General features: G+C 45.2%; 1 protein-coding gene and 1 long non-coding RNA gene across 2 annotated transcripts in view; one reads left to right on the forward strand and one right to left on the reverse strand.

Annotated features, from left to right (window-relative positions):
* MAML3 (mastermind like transcriptional coactivator 3) overlaps positions 1-23,989 on the forward strand; it is a 271,623-nt gene extending 247,634 nt beyond the window's left edge. Inside the window, exons 3-5 of the mRNA XM_083755381.1 lie at positions 13,438-13,674; positions 17,666-17,774; positions 19,808-23,989. Of these exons, the coding sequence (XP_083611507.1) occupies positions 13,438-13,674; positions 17,666-17,774; positions 19,808-20,799 (1,338 nt within the window). The 3' untranslated portion in view covers positions 20,800-23,989. The remainder of the gene's footprint in view (positions 1-13,437; positions 13,675-17,665; positions 17,775-19,807) is intronic.
* Positions 16,223-24,001, reverse strand: part of LOC310852538 — a 44,749-nt gene continuing 36,970 nt past the window's right edge. The window contains exon 4 of the long non-coding RNA XR_014568233.1: positions 16,223-21,215. This is a non-coding gene — a long non-coding RNA (uncharacterized lncRNA). The remainder of the gene's footprint in view (positions 21,216-24,001) is intronic.

Consider the following 24,001-nt stretch of genomic DNA (forward strand, 5'->3'; position numbering starts at 1 on the left):
ACCTGTGGGTTTCCCCTCTTGCATTAGTTCATTACAGTGAGAAAGTGCTGTCTAAGGGCTGATTCACACATGCATGTAGATAACTGGATCTCTTGTCCCTGGGGGGTGCAATCCAGCCAAGGTTTTAAGCCCCACATTGATTTTCAATGGAAAACTTAAGCATGTGCCTAAATCTCTCCCACTGAAATCAATGAAACCTTAATATACTTATCTTTGGCTGGATCATGCTCTTAGTGACTTCTCACTTAATGACTCACAGCCAGATATGCCAGCAGCCTTCCATTGAAAAGTGTGTTTTTTTATATATGGCGTCAGCTGACATGAAAGCTCTGTGCGGAGTTTTGATCTGTGGTGGCTCTTTCACCCATACATGTGCAAGTGAATTCAGGAATGGCATCAGCACCCAGCTACAAGCACACCAGCACCCTGGCAGTACCTACCACATGCTGGGCCTAAGTCCCATTTGTGGGTCACTGGGTCTGCAAGGACCTGCCATTTTAATTACACACATATGCCTCAGATGCAGCATTGCTCCAGGGCATTGTGTGAAATTAAAATGGCTTCCCACCACGACAACCACCATCACCAGGTAAACCTGCTGGAGATACCCATTGCTGTTAGACAAAGCCCACTGGAGGGGGGGGCGCTACCAAACCTTGCTTTTTAAGGAAGTTGTCATGGGATGAGCATGTATGTGTAATCTCAGCCTGACTCTGGTCAGTTTTACCCTGTAGAGAAGGGGTAGGCAACCTAAGGCCCATGGGCCGGATGCGGCCCAATCGCCTTCTCAATCTGTCCCACGGACGGTCTGGGAATCAGCGTGTTTTACATGAGTAGAATGTGTCCTTTTATTTAAAATGCGTCTCTGGGTTATTTGTGGGGCATAGGAATTCGTTCATTCCCCCCAAAAAAGATATAGTCCGGCCCACCACATGGTCTGAGGGATGGTGGACCGGCTCATGACTGGAAAAGGTTGCTGACCCCTGCTGTAGAGACTGCACTTGTTGAGACTGAGCTCTTAAGACCCTAACCATTTGTGCTGGCATCTGATGTTGGTGGGATGTGCTGCCAATATAAACAGATGCTTATACTATTTTGCACTTATGTAACTGTTGGTACATATCCAATATGTGCAGCAGCAGTTCTGAACAGAACGTAAGAACTTAAAGAGGACCCCACTAGATCAGACCAATGGCCCACCTAGTCCAGCAGGATTCGAGCACAAGATGAATATAAAAGTATCCATAGGGAAAGGGAGGTTAAAGCAAACAAATGGGCTGCATGCAGTGGTCCCATGTCAAATGGCAGAAGAATTGTGTTCCCTGAGATGCTGCATGGCAGATTTAAAGCTCTTCCCTTGCACTGAAAGACAGAGCAAATAGATGAAGTGACTGATACTGAGCAGTGCTCTCAGCACTGCAAAGTAGTGAATCCACTGTCCCTGAATTTGGTCTCCCCTTTTTATTAAAGAAGGCAAGAAAGGAATTATAATTCACTACGCTGAGTGAATGGAAAAACAACCAGAGAGGAGCCTGTTTTTTGGGTCCCTGTAGCAAGAAATGGGTGCCAACATTAGAAACCAATTAGTAGGGATGTTTTCAGGAGAAAGCAGAGGCACAGTTGGAGCAGATGGTTTTTTAGTAGTGCAGAATGTGGAAATATTAGGAATATTTTGCTTAAACACATACATTAGAAACTATTCCTTCTGTTATAGTAATAACATCATAACAGATCTGTGCTCATTTGTAGCTGCATATAGTATACAGGGCTAGAACGGGTCATTCTTATTCCAATATCTCCCTTCCTGCAGTATCGGGTTTATGGTCCATGGCTTCTTAAAAGTATGTAGTGGCAGGGCAAGATCCTGTTTAATGAAACAAGCCAATTGGCAAGTATGAATAATGAAGAGGCAAATATCATGGAAGATTTTATCACAGGATGGTGAAATAGTCCCCGACGGGCCTGGATAGCTCAGTTGGCTAGAGCGTGGTGCTGATATCACCAAGGTTGCAGGTTCGATCCCCGTATGGGGCAGCTGTATATTCCTGCATTGCAGGGGCTTGGACTAGATGATTCTCAGGGTCTCTTCCAACTCTACAATTCTGATTCTATACCTTCAATTTGAAGTGATACAAGTGAAAAAGAACTTTACCACTTAATTCTGTTGGGTGCATAAACTGGCGGCCTCTCACTGGGCACCCATCACCATATTCTTTTTTCCTGTCTAAAGCAGTGGAGAAGTCATACATTTCTGTACCTCACCATCATTTTGGTCATCAAGAACAGATCAGCACCAAACACCTTGTTTTCGAAAACTCCAGTCATTTGGAATCAGCAGTCTCTTAGCACATGATAATCCTTGGTTCCTGTGCTCCAGTAGCTGTCTCAGTCCTTGGCTGGAGTATAGATAATTATTTCTATGGAGCAATGGGAGTCTCCTTCCTCCCACCAGCAGCCCAGTCCTGATCCAGCATTTGTAACTTGACCACTACCCAAACGAACTGGAGGAAAGGAGAAGCTTTGCTTCAGAGGGATGGGATGGAGATGCCTGTTTACTCCTCATTCCTCATTTCTCCACAGAGCTACATTTCCTAGTTTCATGCAGGTGAATGGAATGGCGGCATTGACTTGATTTCTGAAGTAATAAAGTTTCTAAGGGATTTTAAATTGTGTGTGTGTGGGTGGGTGTGGGTGTGTGCGCGTGCGTGCGTGCGTGCGCATGCGTGTGTGCCTTGATGTGGATAAGCACATGTCCTTTCAGGTACTAAAATATATACTTTAACAAACAAAACACCTTCGAAACTGCTCCCAACTTGAAAATGGAGATTTTCCATGGCCACTATGCAATTGCTGCCTTCAACACTCAGACCGAAAGGTACATAAGGCTTTTTCTGTGATGGTGCCCAATTTCTGGAATGTCCCCAGAGCAGCTCACCTGGAACCAACTTTAATGTTTTCTCAGCACCAGGTGATGCATTTTTATTTGCACAGCCCTGTTATATTGCATTGATTTCATGGATTATAAGCCTGATGTGTCACTGTTTTTTAATTTACTTAATGCTGTCCTGTTTTAACTTGTTGTTTGAATTGGTTTTTTTAATTGTTCTTTTAGTTACGGTAAGAGTCTTTGGGTGAAAGAGTATGGTATGAAGCTTTCCCAATACATACATACGTATTGTCCAAGGCAGCAATTGTTGTCACATTTCTGAGACCCAGCGTATAGCATATTGCAAAGTGCATTTTGAAGCACTACCACAACTTGCAGAAAGTGATTGTGTGCAGTGTGGCAGCTCCACAGTGCTTTCTCCTGGTCTCAGAATAGCCATTGCCTGTACACAGCTAAAGGCAGCATCTTGCAATAGTCGAGCAGTTGGTAATGCTCTGCTTAGGATTAGTTTTAACTCTGAGCGGGGTTTGCAAGGCCAGGCAGGAATGCTAATGGTTTCACAGGCCAGAAACTAGGGTGAGCAACAGTAAAAGCAACAAATGCCCATCTTTCCCACTTGCTTTTTAACAACCAGGCTGTTCCTGGCATAGTTGCCAGCGTTCCTCTTTGCCCATCCAGTACTAACTGCTTGCCAGACCTCAGTCCAACTGCCTATTGCAAATGTTAGGTAAATACCAGATCCTTTTATGGGAGTTCACCCAGTCCACAACATGATTGTCTTCTTCTAAGGTTTGTTTAAAAAATAAAAACACATTCCTATATCTGGACATGACTTTGGGCAAGTTCGTATATACATGGTCACCATGTTTAATAATGCTACAGCAGACATGTATGTTCATATGTACTGGGGAATAAGAATCATTTTAAACAGGAGCTCACATCTTCCAATCTGACTTGTCATCCGATGATGACACAATAGTTGATGAACATGCAGGTGTGAATCAGCCATAAGTGAACCCTGTACGAAGTATGCATTGTGCTGGTATTTAAGCTTGCTGCAGGATGTGGGTGGGTGCTTTAAGCATTACTTTTTCTTGGTCTAGCATTGGCCGGATTGATTTATTTTAAATCTTTAGAGTTCTACGAGCAAGGAAAGGAAAGCACTGGAGAGAATATATTCTTATTGATCTGATTAGCATTAGCTTGATTGATGATATAATATGATAGAGGACTGTGTGACTTAAGTGAAGTTCAAGGCACAGGGAGGGGGAGGGGGGAATTCAGGGGCAGGCAGAAGAAGAAGTCGTTCAAGAAGAGTGGCTTTGCGAACTATGTTTAGTCTGGTTTCAGGTTTCTTCTGTGGAAGGCATTTGTGCACTGGGGAGACTGGTGGGAGTGGTGGAAGGAAGCTCCTGGTGACGTCACAACACAGCACATCCCCCAATCTGGCTCCCCCATCTCTTTTTCTTCCTCCTTTGTAGTAGCTGCCGCAAAGGGTTTCATTTGGCTGACTGATGGCACTTTTGTCTATAAATGGAGGCAGTTGGCCCATCTCCCAGTATAACACAAGATAGGCCTGTTCATCAGTTATGCAATCTTTAGCTTGATGGCTTCATTGGGCCAGCAAGAGGGGAGTGGGTGGGGAATTTGGGGTGGCAGAAGAAAGCCTTTGCAGGCAAGCTCTGCCAGAGACAGCTGATGCTTCCCTCTCCCCCTCCCCACTTCTCCCTGAAGCAAGGAAAGAGAAGGCAGCACAGAGAAAGGGAGAGAGCAGGCGCGTGGGTATAAGGGCTCAATTCATAAAACAGCTAAGAGATCATTAGCAGGCTGTGTTTGACCAAATCAGGCCGCCTGGAATCTGGAACAGCTGCTTTGCTCCACTGTGCAGGTGACACATCCCTCACAGTTCCCCTGCTCTTTTGAGGGCAGCCAGTCAGTTGTTTTAAAACCCCGGCGCAAGAAGGAAACAGAAACACCAGGGAAGGGGAGGGCACATTTAAAAATACAAAGTTCAGATTAAAACCTACACTGAAGTGTCATTGATCTCTGCAGCAGCAAGGAGAGCTCCAAGGATTATCTGCACAAAGCAAGGATGTACCATTTTTATATGGTATGTTTCAAAGTTCACTGCGCGTCACATACATTATCTTTGTTACAACAACACTATATGGTACATCAATAGGATTTTTTTTCTCGTGTGGCAGATGGGAGACAGGCATGAGGCTGAGACGGGCTTGCTTAAGACCACCTAGTGAATTCACAGCATAAGTCAGTTGTTTACGATATCCCCTATTCTTCTTTTTAAGCTGCAAGCAGCAAAATGAGTTTCTTGTTCAGAGTATGGTCTCTTAGCTTCTATGCTAAATACCAGTAGGTGGTATTTAACTGAGCCTTACGTGGAGCAGACCTACAGAAATTAATGGATCTAACTTAGAAAGGTTCATTAATTTCAATGGGTCTACTCTGAGAAAAACCATTTCTTTTAAAAGCAGGGGAAAGGCATGAATTTGCTTTTCCTTTCCACCTCCTTTGTTGTGAGGATAAAGTAGGGGGTAATCGAACCACATATGGCCCCTTGAGCCCCTTGGATGAAAAGACAAAGTATAAATGTAGTAATCAGTCTGTTTGCAATTCTAACTCTCCTTACCTGGGAGCAAGCCCACTGCATTCCATAGGAGTCATCCCTCTTCTCAGTTTCACCTTGTTTGGCAATGGGAGGAAGGAGGCGCGAAGTAAAACCCAAATGCCCGTGAGAGGACAGAACCTGGAGTCACTGTGAGTGGACAGCAGCACTTGTCCATCAATGCAGCCTTTCTCAGCTTGGAACTTTCCAGCCGTTTAGGACAGCAACTCCTGTCAGCACAGATGTGCACCAGGTTGAGGAAAGCTAGCTTAAACACTCAGGCTCAGTTTACAGTGCCTGGACTTCATTGAAGGCTTTTAAGCAGAGTAAGGATGGCTGTCTGTGTGGGATTCCTTAGCTGTGATTTCTGCATTGCAAGGGGGTTGAGCTAGATGGCCCTTGGAGGTCCCTTACCACTCTTCAGTTCTATGACTTACTTCTGAGTAGACATGGTTATGCATATCAACACAAACAAAGGATACAACGGAGCAACAAATCAAACAAAACAATAGCAAAAATCAGGAAGGACCTGCCAGTCACACTGAATATGCATTCATGTGCTGCATTCATCCTCTCACCACAAATGCAGCCCCTTAGTGCTCCCCCTGGGAAGCCGGGTTAACTCTCATATCTCTCCCCCCACCAACTTGCCCACAACTAATCGCCCAGAGAGGGTGCCCTCACCACACTCCTTCACTGGGCTGGCCCATCAACAACAGTGGCCTTCACATAAATAGGCTCTTCCCGCCCCCCCCCCCCTGCAAAAGCAACCACCACCAGCAGCTAAAGATGTGGGGAAGTTCTTGCTCTTCATGTGCAGGGAGCCAAACTTCCTGGCTCCTCCAACAGGCTGCTGTTTTCCAGCTGTAGCAGAAGGAGACATGGGAGGCTGATACCTCTCGCCCCCCCCCCCCCAGCAACAGCCCTGCTACTGCTATCTGTCTCCTCTCCGAGCCAAGAGAAAGTCTCCCACCCACAAAACCAGGTGCAGCTTTATCTGGCTGTGCAGAAAGGTTGTAAGTCAGCTGCCATTTCTTCTCCTCTTCCCTGATTCTTCACTCTCCCCCCCCCCTTCCACATCCCTTCCTTCTGCTTCACATACATTTACTCTCCATCTCAGGGCGCTGCTGAGATTTATAAGGCACACACAGGAATTCTGCAGTGTGGGGATGCTCAGACGCTACGTTGAAAAAGATTAAATTCTCCCCCCTTTGAAACTGAGGAGAAGGTGAAAAGGAGCTCAGGGAAGTGCAATGCTGGAGATGCCACAGCTAAGAGCAGAAATTAATTTTCAAGACAAGGCAAAACAACCTGTCACGAGACAGCTCCATCCCTGACACCTGAGCTGGTTTCAAAAGGAGACTCTGAGCGTGTTCCCTCTAGCGTTTAAATAGTCTCAGTTTATAACCTTTTGTAAAGATGCCAGCATGGGTGATGCGAACTCTCCCCGTTCATGACAGCAAAGAGCTTACAAGGCAGGTTTCTGCTTTTTCAAGACCTCTCTTTGATCTTTGGTGGGCTTCCTCCCTTAATATTCTTTGCATGCTCTGACAGTTTGAGTGTCTCTAGCAGCTGTGCTTTTCTAGGCATCCATATTACTCCCTAACTGTCACTATTATTCCTGGGCAACAACTAGAATTACTTAAGACTGGGGAACATAGATTTGGGTTCCCTTTCAGAGCACTTTTTCTTCATTTGCTCGTTAAAGTGTAAGGTGTACTTCCAAGCATCTTCTGAACACATCCTACTGGGCTGTGTGATTTCTACCAGATGCAACATGAGGGGGTGGGTGTGTATTTATTTGCATAATTTTCATTCTACACCTTCAGCATACGTTTATGTTCCCAGAGTGGAGAAAACAAAATAGTGAGAAACAATAAAAGTGAAATTAAAATGTAGAAAATGATAAACTGAAGCATGCAAACCAACACAACAAAATAGCAGCACTCCATTGCAACAGACAGTGGAGTCAGTATTGTTTTGAATGCGAACATTAACAGTTTCCAAGTCTGGGGAAACCAGAATGTTTTTGTCTGTCATCTAGCTGAGGGATATATTAGAAACCAAGGGATCTCTTATATCTCTGCCTGATCACCCAGATCCTTAGGGGAGCCTCTGTTGGTGGTCCCCAATGGCTCAGAGGCAAGGCTTGCAACTGCCAGAAGTCAGTCATTCAGTTCTGTGGGCCCAAACCTGTGGAACTTCCTCCCAGCTGAAATAAGACAAAGACTTCCTTATTCCAGCAGGCATTTTCAGGTCAAGTGTAAGGGGCTTCTGTTTGGTTTTGTGATTATTTTTATTGTTTGATTCTGTGTAGTTTATTTTATGTACACTTCTTGGAAATGCTGACGATTAAGTGGTAGATGAATGTCTTAAATAAACATAATAGGAACATGAAGGCCAGGCAGGCCTTTCTGTGGTGGGACGGCCATCTCTATAGTTGCAGGGAGACCAGTGTGGGAGAAAGCAGTCCAACAAATATTTGTAGGACCTTTGTGACTGTGTTATTGTGACCAAGGTCAGAGCGACTCAGAATCTGATTTTATTTATATTTTCTGAAACTATTTCCATGCCAACCTTCATGCAGCCACTACAAGGCAATGTGCAAGGATGTTTCCAGGAGCCTTAGTAAGCCAGGTGTCTGTTTTATAACTGTGTGCTTTATGGTTTGCCCTTTCCTAGGCAGCTGGGCATTGCTTGGCTGTCAAACTGTAAGTTGAGCCCTAAGCATTCCTCTCTTGAAAGCTGCCACCTACTTCCAACCCGAACTTTGTGCGATGTGGCTCCCATCTGGAGATTGTAAAGGCCTCTGTGCAGGAGTGTGCCTTCCCTTTACTGGATTCTGCAGAGTAAATCCGTGATGCAATGCAATGGAGGGCTTGTCTATACTCTTGAGTTTACCCACAGGTCAACGCTGAGCTGAATTTGGCTTAGCCCGCAGCACACAACACAGCTTCTGCACTGGAAACATCTTTGCAAGCGTCACATGAGATGGCAATTTGCACAGCTCAGCCTGTACTGCTCTGAAGAGGAGCAAATGTTCCAACTAAAATTTATTATGATAAAAATTATGTGTGAGCACAGAAATGAGCTGTCGTGGCTGTTGCTGTGCGCAGCCCAGTCTGATCTGTTCTGATACTTGTTTTCCCCTCCTCCCTCTCCCTACTTGTCTTCCACTCTTCACCATTCAACAGGGCACAAAAGGTAACTGCAAAAGCCATGTGATTCTGTGTTTGGTCTGATAGTTGGCTTGTTGTTTCTTTGTGCGCAGATTACATGAATCTGCAATGTAGGCATTTGCGCATGTGCATGAGCACAGCAAATCTGGGATTTGAACTCAGACCTCTGACATCCACCACTTCATTTGACACCTAAGACAGTGGGGAACTCTGATCAGGAGACTGCTGGGGTCCCCTGATGACTCCTGATTTAGAAGTGTGCCTATGTGGTTTAGGGACATCCTTTTTACTGAGCATTCATTATGATTTGTGTTCATGAAGTTATATATGATCAGAATACAGCTGCAAAAACAAACACACACCAGTCTGGAGAGGCCCTTCCATTCTTCTCCAGAAGTATAGCAGCTACAAGCAGGTTATTAAAGGCAATGAAATCTGAGAGTCCCCTGCAGGACAAGGTATTCTTTGAGATACGTTGAGGTGTACAGTGCTGCCACGTATCACTCTGGCTGATCCCTAGGCTGGCTTTGCAGGAACTCTGGAAGCTTGCCCAAGGTTTTTCTTGCAGTGAGAGCAAGGTAACGTCTGACGGCCAGCTCTGACCTTAGCACTGGAAAACCTATTTCCTCACCGATAAATCATTGTCTGCAGTGGAGGGGCAGGTCTGGGGAATAGCGCTGGGGGAAAGGGGGAACGGCGAGACGACGACAACAGAGCACTCTGAAAGGTTAAATAATTCCACTGTTTATTCAGTCAGACTCTGGCTCACCTTTCTCGAGGGGACGTTTGCATGGGTGGCTTTGCTTTCTCTGAGAAACCTATTGTGATGGCATTTTGCAGCCCTTCCTTTCCTTCCACCTTGCTCCTCGGAGGGAGGAAGAAAGAAAGAAAAAACGCCCTCTCTCTTCCTGGAGCTTCTGCTGCGCTCTCTCTCCCCAGCCCCGTCACAGACACAGATTATGCATTGTTCAGTGTTTGGAAATTTGACAGCCTGGGTATGTCTCCGCTTCCTGAGCTCATTAGTAAAGAGCAGCATGCTCCCTGGAAGAAGTGTCAGGAGCCCCCTCAGCATTGCATTGAATTTGGAGGCTGAGCAGTGCACTGCAGTGTGCGCCTGCAGCTCTCACCAGTGGGAGAGGGAGAGATGTTTGTTTCTTTGTTTTGGAGAAAGAGGATGAGGGGCAGGATTTGAGGCTGGCGCTCCTTTTCTTCCCATCTCCCAGGTGTTCCCGTGTGGCTGCTCTTTCTTCATACCCAGAACACTGTAAATGCATAACCTGGGCTCCCACCTGGGCACAGCCTACAAATGCCCCTTTGTGTGTTTCACAGGAGTCTACCTGTTGTACCTCCTGCATAGCTTCCAGTTGCAGGGACGTCCCCTGACCCAGACAGTCTCTTCACCGAGGAGAGAGCGCCGGCTGTGAGCAGAAGCAAGGGTGGCTCCTTTGTCAAGCAACCCTGTCCTCGCTCAGGCCCAGCGTAATGCCTGATTAATTCAGGCTACGCAAAGCTTAACCCTCCGTCCGTCCCCCTCGCACACTACCAGACTGCTGTCCCTTTAGTGCTGTTAGCAAAACAGGAGTAACAAGAAATCAGTTTAGTGGTTCAGTGTCAGGTTGGGTGGGAGAGGGTAGGAAATATCCCCAAAGCAGCCAACAGGCTTGTGTTTTGTTTTGTGTGTCCCTCCCCCCCCCCCCGCTCTTTCCATAAAGAGGGCCTCAAACCACCAGGGAATTCCTGGATTGTCTCAGGCTGTCGTGTGTGATGTCCATCATGTGTACGAACACCATCTGTTCGGTATTATACTCTCAGTTGCCAGGCTACCTGCTCTGTGCTGTAACACTTGACTGCCTAGCTCTGCGTTAGCAGCATTATCGCAGAAGTACTGAGGGGGATGGGGAGAGGAGGAGGAGGAGGAGGAGGGAACAGTAGTCATGATTAAGCCATCTGCAAGCATGGGGGAGGGTGGGGAAGGAGGAGGGAGGGAGAGGGAGAGGAGAGCAAGAGCCCAGGGCAGCAATCAGTCACCAACCCAGGTTGACAGAGCTGTGGAGGACCAGGCTTGGGACGCCACCTGCTGGTGTTCGGGAGGAACTGCAGCTAAGTGATTCTCACACACCTGCCGCCTCACCCCCCAAGGCTGCCTGGGGTGTTAGGACGTGGATGGATTTAGGAGGAGAGGTCAGATGTACCCCGATATCCCGTGCAGCTTGTAAGACCTCCACTACAAGCTTTGGTAGATTTCACGGCTGCTCAGGGCCTTAATAGCTGCAACAGTTGGTTCTCAAGTTTTCACTTGGATCTCGCAGGGGAAAAACGGAGAGGATGGGAAGTAACAGAAAGTGGTTGGTCCCCCCCCCCCCAAAAAAATGCATGTTCATCTATCTAAATTTCCCTCTTCAGGGCTGCTCATAATTAAGTTCTAACCACCTGGGGATGTTCCTGGTGCATCTCTCCTGCATAACAATCGCCATTGGTTACACTGGGAAGAGAAAGGCGATCAGCACTGTGTTGACGGAACTGCTAATGAGATCCTTTCCAGGCCTCCTCTCTTAAGTCCTCTAGCCAAGGCCTTCAAAGGGACCAGCAGCATCGCAGGCAAACAGGCAGGAACGTGGTGTGCGGGGGGGGGGGGAGGTGTCCTTTAATTTGCAGTATAATTCGCACCACCTTGCTCTCCTCTTACATTCACTCCTATTTGGATTAAAGTTTAAAAATAGCCCACTTTTAACTGATCTCCTCTTAATCTTCCTGATTGTGTGGGCGCATGGGGGTATAAAAGCATGTTAATGGGCAACGAGCAGCAATGAAAGGATGTTACTACCTCCTCTTTAACCTGAAAAGTATCATGGTGGTGCCCTGCACTCAAACCCGACTCCCTGGCATTGGACTCCAGGTGCTGAATCTCTTTTCATCCACCTCACTTTGCCTGGAAGTTATAATGAGGTTACATGGGTTAGCATCGTGCAGAGGAACTGGGGCCACCTGACCCTGTTCAGTTGCCTCACCAGCAAGAAAATGTAAGCCCTAATTACTACTTTTGTTCCTTGCTTTTTGCTGAATCCGTAACTCACGTTGCTTTGAATGACTGAGCTTGGCTTGAGGGGTCCTGGGTTTTGTCCCCAGCTCTCTGTACCATTCCTCATATATCTTTTACCTCTTATATACTTCCTCAGATATGAGTTAATAACCTGCCAGGGTTACTGTTAGACTTGATCTGATTGCATACCATACAGTGTCAGAAGGAATACAATAAAGTGGCATTCTGTGCACCCAATGCTTGCAAAAGAGAGAGAGAGAGAGTAAAACTGGATTTAGGCTTCTGCACCCAACAGTTCCTTGATCATCCACTTCCCTCCTCCTCTCCCACCTCCTGTACTTTTGGACCATGCCTCTCCTTGAACTTTATTTCTCTGTAAACTGCAAACTGCTCTATACATATTTGCAGTCACTGAGGAATGGAGGAGAAATGAAGGTCCATTGGTGCTTTTAATGTGAACTTCCCTAATTCACACTTCCTGAAACAATACACACAATGAAATGCAGCTATCTTTCAGAATTCACACTTGCCTGAATTCTCTGATGCTGCTCTCCAACCAAATAATATGTAAAAGAATATGTGTATTGTGGGGAAGTGTACATGAAAATGCATATATTCATGAAATGCCATCCAAAAATGCATTGTATTCGGGGGAAATGGCTTGGCAGAAGTGAGTATATGAGAATAAATTTGTACTAAAATGCTGGTGAATTTAAAATCAATCAGTCATTAAATAAACTGATTCAGAAATGTGCAGGCCTGAACTCTAGAAAAAAGAGAAAGTAAGAGAAAGTAAAAATTGACAGATTCACCCATTCCTGCCTTTGCCATAGCAAACGTCAACCTCTTGACTGTTTTCCCAAACCCTCACTGAAAACAGCTTACTATGTGGGTTGGACATCATACCACAAGTCTCTCCCTCCTGCCAGGAAACACCACTGATATAGTTCAAAAGCAGAAAAACTCACAATATTCATGTGGTGACGTGTTCTAAACAATACAGCAGGTGGTGGAAAACTCACCATAGGGATGCCGATCCCTGCAGCAAGTGTAACATCTAGACAGGCGCGGAGACCTCCTCCTGCAATTTGCAGCACCCCACATACTGTGCTGAGAAACTTTAGCTGGTGCAAAACGCTTCCACTGGGGCTGATTTGTTGGGTTGTGTGATTCAATTCTTCTAGCAGCTTCACTGACTGGTTCCTGGCCCATTTCTGACTCGGATTCAAAATTCAGGTTATTACCTTTAAAACCATGAATGGTTTGGGACTGGGATACCTTCCCCCAATGATCCTGCTGGACTTTTCTTCAGCTCATTAAAGAAGGCCTTGTTCCATGCTGGCATTTGTGGGAGAAGGCCTACTCTGTAGTGGTACCCAGACTCTGGAAGCCCTCGTATCTAGAAACTCAGTTGGTTCCCTCCCTGGTGGCCTTTAGATGCTACGTGGAAATTTTAAATCATTCTGGTGCGTCTGATTGGTAATGACCTGTGTCTTTGCAAAATAAACAAATAATCAGCTGGTTGTCTCTCCCTCCCCCCCCCCTTTTAAATCTTGCTTTGTTTCTAAATTGTGATGTTTGTAAGGCACCTTGATGTTCCATTGCATGTGATGGAGGGGTGGGATATAAATACTGAGAATAAATGAAGATAAGCCTAATCACATACCCAATGATTCCTCACATGGCTTTTGTTTGTTTCCTTGTCCAGGACCAGCACGCAGTGGGACTGTCTCGGTCCACAGGTCCCATGCAGTCCTCGGTGCCACCAGGATCCAGTAACGTGGGCACAAGTTCGGTCAATGCCAGTTTCTTGGGTGGACAGCCTCAGGCTGCCCTTATGAAGCAGATGTTGATTGAGCAAAGGGCCCAGCTCCACATGATGGAACAGCAGAAGCAGCAGTTTCTACGAGAGCAGCGGCAACAGCAGCAGATCTTGGCAGAACAGGTACTGCACCCTTTTGCTCCATACCTTAAGTCAGGCATAGGCAAATTTGGCCCTCCAGATGTTTGGGGGCTACAACTCCCATGATCCCTAGCTAACAGGACCAGTGGTCAGGGATGATGGGAATTGTAGTCCCAAAACATCTGGAGGGCCAAGTTTGCCTATGCCCGCCTTAAGTGACCATTCCCAGACCTGGAACAGAGACACAACTGGGTCTTTCCAACAACAATTGTAACCAAACAGTGCAATCCATAAGGTTCATACAAGCACCCTGCAGCTTCCGTAATCTAGGCTTTCATTTGTCATGCATGTGTCAATTATGAGGCAAGGGACTGACTGCCACAATAGTGCAATAACTTGTGTATTGCTCTGAGCTCCAGCCTTTTCTTACATTGTGTCATCCAGATGTTTTGAACTACAGCTCCCATCAGCTACAGCCCTTCTACTCCAAAACATCTGCAGGGCAACAGACTTAGAGAGGCAGATCTAGAGAAGAACTCACTTCCCTCTGTGGACCACTGATTCGTTCTCTCTCTGGCAGCTCTGGAATAGTCATTTGATTCTTAGTTTGCTCTCTCCATTTTCTCTCCATCTCCATCACAAGGCTATTGGGAGGATAAACAAGATAAGGATTGCTAAACACTTTAAGGTGCAATATAAACAATAATGCTAATTACTGGTGTAATTGGGACAGAAGGCAATTGCTTTGGTCCTTTAATGGCATGTTGCAGAGAAAAACGGAATGTATGCCTCTAAGGAATCTCCATTCCTCTTCCTTATTTTATGGCTACCTAGAAAATAATTTTCTGCTGTTTCTGTAAGGTGTTTGATTCAATCATGGGAGATCATTCTTCGCTTATGGGAACAGCATGGCTGTCACTTCATCTATGACATGTCTCCACAAAGTAAAAGTTAGGATCTCATTGGATCTAAGAGAAAGGAAGAACCACACCAGTATTCTTTCTATAGCCTGTATCATTCCTGTGTTCTCCCAATTCATTTTTTAATGCTGGTGTGCTGATTCCCATGTGTCAGCCCTACCATTAAGGAGAGTGAAGCAGCTGCCTCTGGCAGCTTATTTGGGATGTCATAAAAGAACACAAATGGTTAGTCGTTGATTTATAATTATTGCACTTTTACTCCCAGGGAGAGGAGCTTGGGGGGATTTTTCTGCCTCGGGTGCCAAAATTACTTAGCCAGCCTTGAGTATTCTGCATCTTGGCTGAGGGAGGCATTTGCTGTTCCACTTCAAGCACCAAAATGTGTCCCATGCTTCTCCATTCGCCCATTGTTAGAACACCCTAAGCACCATGCACAGAGAAATTAAGAAACAGCAGCAACCAAGCCACTCTCCTAATGTAAGAACCTAAACTTAAATAAAAACAAATCCTGATCACAGATGTAAGCAAACTGTGCTATTGGCTAGGTGAAGGTGAAAAAAGCCTCCCAGAATCAACAAGTGTTTTGGGGGGGAACGGGATCCTTTTTCCACTCAAGTTTGTATTAAGTGAAAGCATCTTAGTGAAAAAGAAGCCTGTGGAAAAGCATTTGCTTTTCATCTGTTTCTGTTTACTGCATGCTAATACATCAAACGCTGGTCTTGCAATTTTGGGGGATCTTCTGCACTACGTTTAATTAATTAACTGATCAAATTGCCATATGGCTAGTTAGTAAAATCCCACAGAACTGCAAAGTGATGTTTCATGTGCCGGGTGCAGTGGTGACTGGTGTAACTCCCTGCACAAGTAAGGCAGCATTTGTGAAGAAGCCACTCTATACACCTGCTGAGCTCAGGCGTATTATCAAGTGTGCATCAGGGCCTGGTTTCCACACAAAATCCCTGAAGTATGCCATAAGTGCATCTTTAGGCACTGTGAATGATTTTTCAGTAGCCTGATGCCTCATTCGCAGTAATAGGTGGAGAACAGCCTCACAGCAAGGATTTGAGAGCTAGTCACTGCTGCACTGCCTGCATTTTTTTTTGTAATCAAGCAACAGCAACAAAATCTGCTTCTATCTGTACTCCTAAGCCGCTGTTGTACAGCAGGAGAGTGCACAACCTATTAAGGAAGTGAGAAATGAATGAATAAATCCATACATTCAGCTGCTGGCACTTAGGCTGCAATCCAACCCCCTGCTTTTGTCCTTCCTCCCAGGTTTCTGGCCGTGGAGTGATGCCTGCATCGCTCCACTGCTGTTCAACTCTCTGTTTTGGCCACTGAAGGACAGGCAGAAGTAGAATCTCCACTGGCAGAAGCCCAGAGAAAGCCCCAAAATGAAGTGTTGTGGGGATGGCCCAGGATCCACTTGAACCTGAGCCACCTTCAATGCCGCTACTTCATGGCATCAGTTCCAGACTAGCATGGTGATTTGCTTGCCCTGGCAGATATGAACTGTGGCTGCAGCAGCAGTTCTGTCAGCCTTTGCTGCTGCTTGGGCCAAGATTTGGATCATTCCAGTAGTTCTGACTTTTAGTCGATGGTCTGCAGGGATTGAGTCTTGAATCCAGCATATTTGTTTCTTGCAAGATAATAATAAATTAATTTTTAAAAAAATTTATATCCCACCTGTCTGACTGGGTTTCCCCAGCCACTCTGGGCAGCTTACAACATTTATAAAAACACAACAAAACATCAAACATTAAAAAACAAAATATCCTATACAAGCAACAAACAAACCAGTAAATCAATAGAAAGCAATAATAACAACAACACCAATAATAATAAACAGTTTACAGTTATACCCAAATTTAAATAACCACCAACTAAACATTTAACCAATACCAACCTGACAAAAATGAAACAGAGAAACCAAAATTAGAACAATCGTTTAAAACATTTTAGTCAGTTGCCCCCACCCAAGAGTGGCTCCAGCAATGTCCCAGGAGCCTCTTCTAGCTGTTAAAGGGGAGTCTGGGCCCCAACCCCTAGGCCAGGTGGAAATGGGCCTTGCAGCAGAAAGGTCTTCTTTCCAGCACTCAGGGTAGTATCCTTCCTATCTCCCCTGCCCCCACCATGTAATCATTCTTAGTCATTAAATAAGGATGTGACAGTGCTTGAACCTGCCCATCTTATTGAGAGAAGTCTAATGGAACATATTCACAGAGGAGGAGAGGTTGTAATGGGATTGGTATGGCTTCCGCTTTCCCCCACGGCTTCTTCTCACGATGGTTCAGTAAGCTAGGAATGGAAGAACTGGGTGAGGTGAAATGGACAGAGCCACATATCCCAGCTGGGTGGGGAACCTGTGTCCTTCTGGAAGTTGTTGCAGTCCAGCTCCCATGAGCCTCTGCCAGCTTCACCAGTGGTCAGGGCTGGTGGGGGTTGAAGACCAGCATCATCTGGAGGGTCAGAGGTTCCCCACCCCAGGACTAGAAGATGAATGGACGGTGTGATTTACCTCACCTGGTCCTCCCATTCTTAACTTACTGAACCTCCATGAAAAGAAGCCAAAGGAGAAAGTGTAAACCATACTCACGGTTGTTTTGATGGTTGCATTCTTCTCCCCACACCATCCCAGATCCCTCCCCTACATGGCTCTTCTGTTCCTCCATTGTTGGAACTTCCAGGGCAGCAGCAACTGGGCTGCCCCAGCTCATAAGAACCAGCCCCGCAGGCTTAACTAACTTAGATCCAGAAATACTAGATGGTCCCAGAGTTTGGTTCACGATTCTCAGCTAGGAGCATTCCCTCCTCTCCTCTCCTTTCCCAAGTCTTGCAGAAGTACGAAAAGTTCTCAGCAAGTGAAGAGCAGAGAGCTGCTGTGGAGAGGCAGTCGATGCCTGGAGTCTGAGCAACGCTGTGTGCGGAGGGCTCTTGATCTGCACGGGGCCGCTGCTCACTTTGCCTGCCACTTCGACGCAGCACTTGTCGTTCAAGAACATCTTGCTGGAAAAGCGCCAGTTCCGCTGCTTGCCTTGCCGACTGCTGTCGCAACAATCAGCCGGGCAGCAGGCTCACCAACCTCTTTTTCTTCTTCTTGCTCCTCTCTCTAGCATTTGCAGCAGCAGCAACAGCAGCAACAGCAGTCGCATCTGCCTCGGCAGCACCTCCAGCAACAGCAGAGGAACCCCTACCCTGTGCAGCAGGTCAATCAGTTCCAAGGTGAGAGCCCAACAGGCATTCAGGGAGCACAAGCTGCCTGCTAACGCATAGCTAGATATGAGCACTGGCATTCTATTTACTGTACTGCTAATTGACACAGAGTTATTAACGTGGCAGGCAAGAGCAGGCAACCCAAGAGGAGATTGTCAGAGACCGAAACTCTACGTAAGGGCATCACATCCTCTATTTGTCAGAGTCTGTCCCGTTGATATGTAAAGCTGTGATGCATTGATAACCACCAACTTAGATGACTTTGAAAGAGAATTTAGGCAAATTCATGGAGGAGGAAGCTATTAATGGCTGCTAGCAACCATGGCTATGTTCTGCCCCATGGTTGTAGGCGGTAATGCTTCTGAATACAGTAAGTATTGCTGGAAGCCACAGGCAAGGAGAGTGCTCTGGTGCTTTGATCCTGCTTGTGGGTTTCCACAGGCATCTGGTTGGGCGCTGTGCTGGACTACATGGGTCATTGGCCTGATCCAGTTGGCTTTTCTTGTGGCCTTATGCTTGCTGGCCCTGTGCTTCCCCTCTCAAACCTCCATGTGTTGAGCATCCCATTAATTTTCATGGGGTTTTCATCCTGTGTACACAAAATTCTATTGATAAAGATAATCTTAAGGAGCTACATTGAATCCACATTGTTTTCATCTTTTAAATTTAATCTTAGAATGTTGTCCAGTGAAGAGCCCTGTCTGCTCAAAACACATAAATATTGTGTTGAGGAGGGGGGACATTTTTCATATTTTGTGAGTTTCATTGGTACTTTTTTTCTTGGTGTAGCCTTAAGAGAGAAATCTAAATACATGGTCTGTAAAACAAAACACTCTCCTGGTGGTTAAAATGGTGATTTGTTATTTTGTATTATATTAAGCTGGGGGATGTGCTTCATATTGTCAATGAAAGAAAGGAAGACACTGAGATATACTTGGTTCCTGGGTTTTTTTAACAGTCAGGTAACGCTTCACAGAAATATTATTCTTTCACAGTGATTTCATGTATCTTTTTACTGAGGTGAGAGCTATGCTCTTGTCAGCAGTGTGTACTCAGCATTGTATTGAGCTGGTGCCACAATGAACTCTTGGCATAATCAAAATTCCTCTAATTATTTTTAAATAAAGATGATAAACACCGGAGCATATTTGCTTTCCAGAAATCAATAATCCTTTCCATCCACTCCTCCCTCTACATCCCTCCTCAACAGGAAGACACCTAGTTTGGGTGTATCTGCCAGGGTGTAGAATTTAACAGGCAAAGGATTTTCTGGCTTCCCGTCATTGGTCCAAAGGTGGAGCAAAATGTGCTTACAGTATTGATTTGTTAATACACCGTCTCTGTTCTAAATTTTTCTTCTTTCCATAGACATAATCAGTAACAACACTATAGAAAATCCATTCACTTATGCCTCCTAAGCTATAAAAAAATTGATTAGCCTCTCTGCGCCTGACATTTCTATTTTCATGGCTTTAGTTTTGAAAGATAATGGAAATATTTGAAAGAGTGCCTCAGATAACTAATGGTCAGGCTATTGTTTGTTTGTTTGCAATTCTAAATGGCTAAATAGATTTCTAACTAATGCTTGCATTATTATGGACCTCACTGACACCTCTTTGCACTACCATTGACAGCACAATCCTTTACATGTCTACCCAGACGTACTTCCCATTGGCTTCAGTGGGAATTACTCCTTGGTAACTGTGTACGGCATTGAAGTTTCACTACCAGGTTGGGTGCTAACTGCAATCAGACCCATATCTGGAGGTAATACTAGCATTGCAAGACAACTCAAGAAGAGCCTTCCTGGATCAGACCAAAAGGCCTTCCTAGTCTAGCATCCTGATTTCCACAGCAGTCAACCAAAGGCTTATGGGAAGCTCACAGGAAGCGTATGAGCACAATAGCCATCTCCTGCTTTGTTCCCCAGTGCCTAGCATAGGAGCCACCTCCTAGGGGCCCAGATCCCTTTGCGCCCGAACGTCCAATAAAATATTATTGCCATAGCTCACTTTTTAATATTTTTCCTTCTTCTGCTTCAGGTTCCCCACAGGATATAGCGGCAGTGAGAAACCAGGCAGCTCTTCAGAGCATGAGGACTTCCCGAATGATGTCCCAGAACACCAGCATGATGACCATGGGAGCCTCACAAAACACTGGCGCAATGTCTGCCGCAGCTGGCCAATCTGAGATGGGGATGGCTCCCTACAGCAGCCCAGCAGCCGGCCAGCCAGGAATGTACAATATGAACACAGGAATGAGCCAAATGTTGCAGCACCCAAACCAAAGTAGCATGAGCCTGGCACACAACCCAAGTCAGGGGCCAAGGCAGCCCACCTCAACACAAGGGGTTGGCATGGTCAGTAGCTTTGGTCCAAACATGTTGGTGAACTCTGCCATATCTCAACAACACCAGCAGATGAAAGGACCTGTGGGCCAGGTTCTACCCAGACCACAAGCTCCCAGACTTCAAAACATGATGGGGCCTGTCCCGCAAGGAGCACAGAACTGGCAGGCACGAGGCTTGCAAGGTATCCCTGGAAGGACTAGCGGTGAAATTGGACCTTTCAATAATGGTGCAGCTTACCCGATGCAATCTGCTCAGCCAAGGTTGCCTAAGCAACACTTCCCACAAGGCATTAGTCAGTCTGTCATGGACACAAGTGGAACAGTACGGACCCTGAATCCAGCGATGGGAAGGCAAATGTTGCAACCACTCCCTGGACAACAAGGAACCAACAACCAAGCTAGACCAATGGTTATGCCTACAATAAGCCAAGCAGTTCCCACCATGGCTGGTTTTAACCAGTCCCCTGCACAACAGATACCAGGGGGTAGCTTTGCTCAGAGCAGCCAAGGTCAGATCTATGAGAGGAATCCCACTCAGGACATATCTTATAGTTACAGCAATGAAGGAGCTGGCGGTTCCTTTCCAAGTATAGCAGACAGCACAGACCTTGTAGATTCCATCATTAAAGGTGGGCCAGGAGATGAGTGGATGCAAGAACTTGATGAGCTGTTTGGAAATCCGTAGCACATGGGGATATGTATAGTTACAAACCTTTGTGGGGTCAGAAAAAAGGAAAGCAGGATGTTGTCCATCCTTGTTTCTTTGTTTTGTTTTTAAAGCAGTGCAAAGCAAGCTGATCTGTGGCTGATTGTGGAAGGCATGGATGGAATGTAAAGCATTGAACAGAAGGCCTTGCTGGTGTCCTCACAGCAGTCTCCACCCCATAGTCCGCCTGCTGCAGGTGGGAATAAGACAAAGAGAGAGGTAGGGGGCTCCAAAAATTGCTACTTGCTGCCCATGGGCTATGGAAGAAGATTGGTAGTCTCCACATGGCAAGCACTGGCTGCCCCATAACAATAAAATTTCCACCACGGTTCTACTGGAACTGCTGCAGTGCCAGGACATTGCAGAGACAGGCGCCGAGACAAAAGAAGGGGCACCTGAAAGAGAAAGAGAGGCCGGGATCAGTACAGGTGCTAAACTCTGGGTTTAAGCAAATGACAAGTTTCTTCATGTAGTTATGTGTCTGATTTGATCAGGAGTCAAGCAGAGGCTGCTTGGTTATGGTTATGACTAGATATGGCCGCAGATGAAAGGGTCCATTCAATGTGCTATCAAGTCTCCTTTGGGTGCAGAGAAAGTCCCCCTCTACATAGTTTGCCATTCCTGTGTTTCCTGTTTCCTCTATAACCAAGTGACTCTTTAGTCACTTTTTAAGGATGGGGGGAAATACAGAGCTGTAGGACACACAAAGGCTGCAGTACTTATATTGCTCACTGAGATAGCAGCTACCAAAGACACAGACGCAAAAGAAAGCAGGCATTAAAAAGGGAGAGGTTATATGTATTAAGAACTTGCAAACAGTGGTGTCCAGCTTGTTCTTTTCCTGAAAATTCAAGATGAATAGGTGTTACCTGTGAGGGGTTGGGTTGCACAGGCAGATGTCTTTGGGAGTTAAGGGAGAGGGGCTAGTAATTCTCTTGGTGGTCTTACATAGAAATTATTTAGGAGCAATGTCAACATGTCTTTTGACAGGTTGGAAGCAAGTTTATGCTTAACGTTCTCTAACGGCTGGTCCTCTTTGTCAACCTTCCTACTATGAACATGATAACACCAAGCTCTTTATGATGCCTAAACTAGTTGGTGACAGAATAAGAAAGGAAGGGTCTTCCATTCAGGTAATTGCTGGAAGTAGTTGTACATAAAGTTACAACATTGCAAAGGTCAATCTTCAAATGGAACTGTCTAAGCCACAGTTTTGTGTGGCTGGAACTGACCTGCAAAAAAGTGGAGTCATTTATGTTGGTGGGAGTTGAATATGATACCATTTGCCTGTGTTTTAGATACAGGCTTGGTATTAAACACATGTCACTTTTTCGGGCCTGATTATACATTACATGTAAATGTGTAACCAAACTCCAGTCCGTATTTCCCCTATCCCTGGGAAATCCAAATTCAGAGGGAGCATTTTTTTATTTTATTTTTTAGTGGAAAATCAGCAGAGAGATGGAATACTTGACCCTTTCCCCAGCCACCGTTTGCCCCATGTTCTTTAGCATACTCCAGTTTTGGTAGTGGAATGGCCTCCCATCAGATGGCCTCCCATCAGATGTCAAGGAAATAAACAACTATCTGACTTTTAGAAGACACCTGAAGGCAGCCCTGTTTAGGGACGTTTTCAATGTGTTACCATGTTTTTAATATTCTGTTGGGAGCCGCCCAGAGTGACTGGGGAGGCCCGACCAGATGGGTGTGGTATAAGTAATAAATTATTATTATTATTTAAAATAGAGGGTGGGATGGGGTGAAGAGTAGGAGCGAGAGCAAGAGCAAACACACATATGGAACTCCGTAGGACAGAAGCAGCTCGGAGGGGTGGTTTTAAAGTGGAGAAGAAGCAAGCAGAGAAGGGTTCAATCACAACCCACACTTCACTTAAAACCACCACCTCCAGAAGCTAACTTTCCTGGAAAATGGGGAAGGGGGAGAATCACGATTCAATTACACATATTTACATATAAGGTGTACTTAGGCCCTCATTTATTTTATCTGGTTTGTGACATGATTTTGAAACTCCCACATACTGTCTCATCATCTAACTCACTGGAATTAGTGGGAGACATATTGTTGACACCTTTGAAAGTTGGATGTCGTGAGCTAAAAGAACCACTTCATGCAACTTCCTGCTTGTGCTAACATGAAGGTTGACCAATGAGCTTGCACATCAGTGGACTCGGCATGTGGCAAAGCTTGCTAACAGAGAAGTGGTTTGCCATGTTCTCGGTGCACAATGTGCCAAGTCAGGACTCATCTTAGCACCAGTGGAGAATTGTGGCCTGAGGATCCCAAGAAGATTTTAGTCCACAAATACTCTGAGCGTAATTAGGTATCATTATATCAGCTAGCGCTGAGGACTGGAAGACCAAGAAAACGGTTCTGTGGGTTACAGAAATCAGCTGAAGAGGTGAGAGATACAACCACCTTCTTTTAAACCTGAATAGGCATGCAAAAGCATAAGATAGGAACCAAGTATCTGTCTTCATCACTCCTCTGGGGCAGTCTCACTCTTTGCTGGAAAGGGTGACAACAAGAAGACTAAGAAGTTGGAGTTTTGAACCGCACAAAATCTAATGAGTAAAGAAATTTAACATTCATCTTCATCAAAAAAGTACAGGACCTAGTGTTTGATGAGGCCTCAAAATCCATTATCTTTGAAAAGCTTTCTCCAAATATTTTGAACTGGGACCAAGTAATAAAAAGTCAAACTTTAATATCTTGGGTTTTGTTTTGTTTTTTTACTATGGTGCTGATGTATATGAAATGTTAAAAAAAGAATTATTTGTAAATATGTTTTTACAATCCTGCAGATATCACTGGGTCTAATCTGTAAAATATATACATATAAATAAATATTATATAAATATAAATATATATATAATGTTTGTTTAAAATAGAGTATTTTTATTTCATTCTTTAACTCATCCTCACTGCAGTGGTATTGCACTTCAGATGTCTAATTACTAATTTGTACTGTATCCTTGCCAGCAACTTGCTCCATTTTATCCAGATTTTTCTAGTTTACTGTTTTTTACTTTGTACATTGAACATTGCTTATTTCCTTTTAAGAACTGTACAGAGCTCTGGAAAAAATGTAGAAAGGAACTAATAACATACCAATTTTAAAGAAAATAATAATAAAAGATTGTTATCTGAATCAGTTTAATTT

Source organism: Podarcis gaigeae, assembly GCF_964106915.1.
Source record: "Podarcis gaigeae genome assembly, chromosome: 9".
In the NCBI taxonomy this organism is placed as follows: domain Eukaryota; kingdom Metazoa; phylum Chordata; class Lepidosauria; order Squamata; family Lacertidae; genus Podarcis; species Podarcis gaigeae.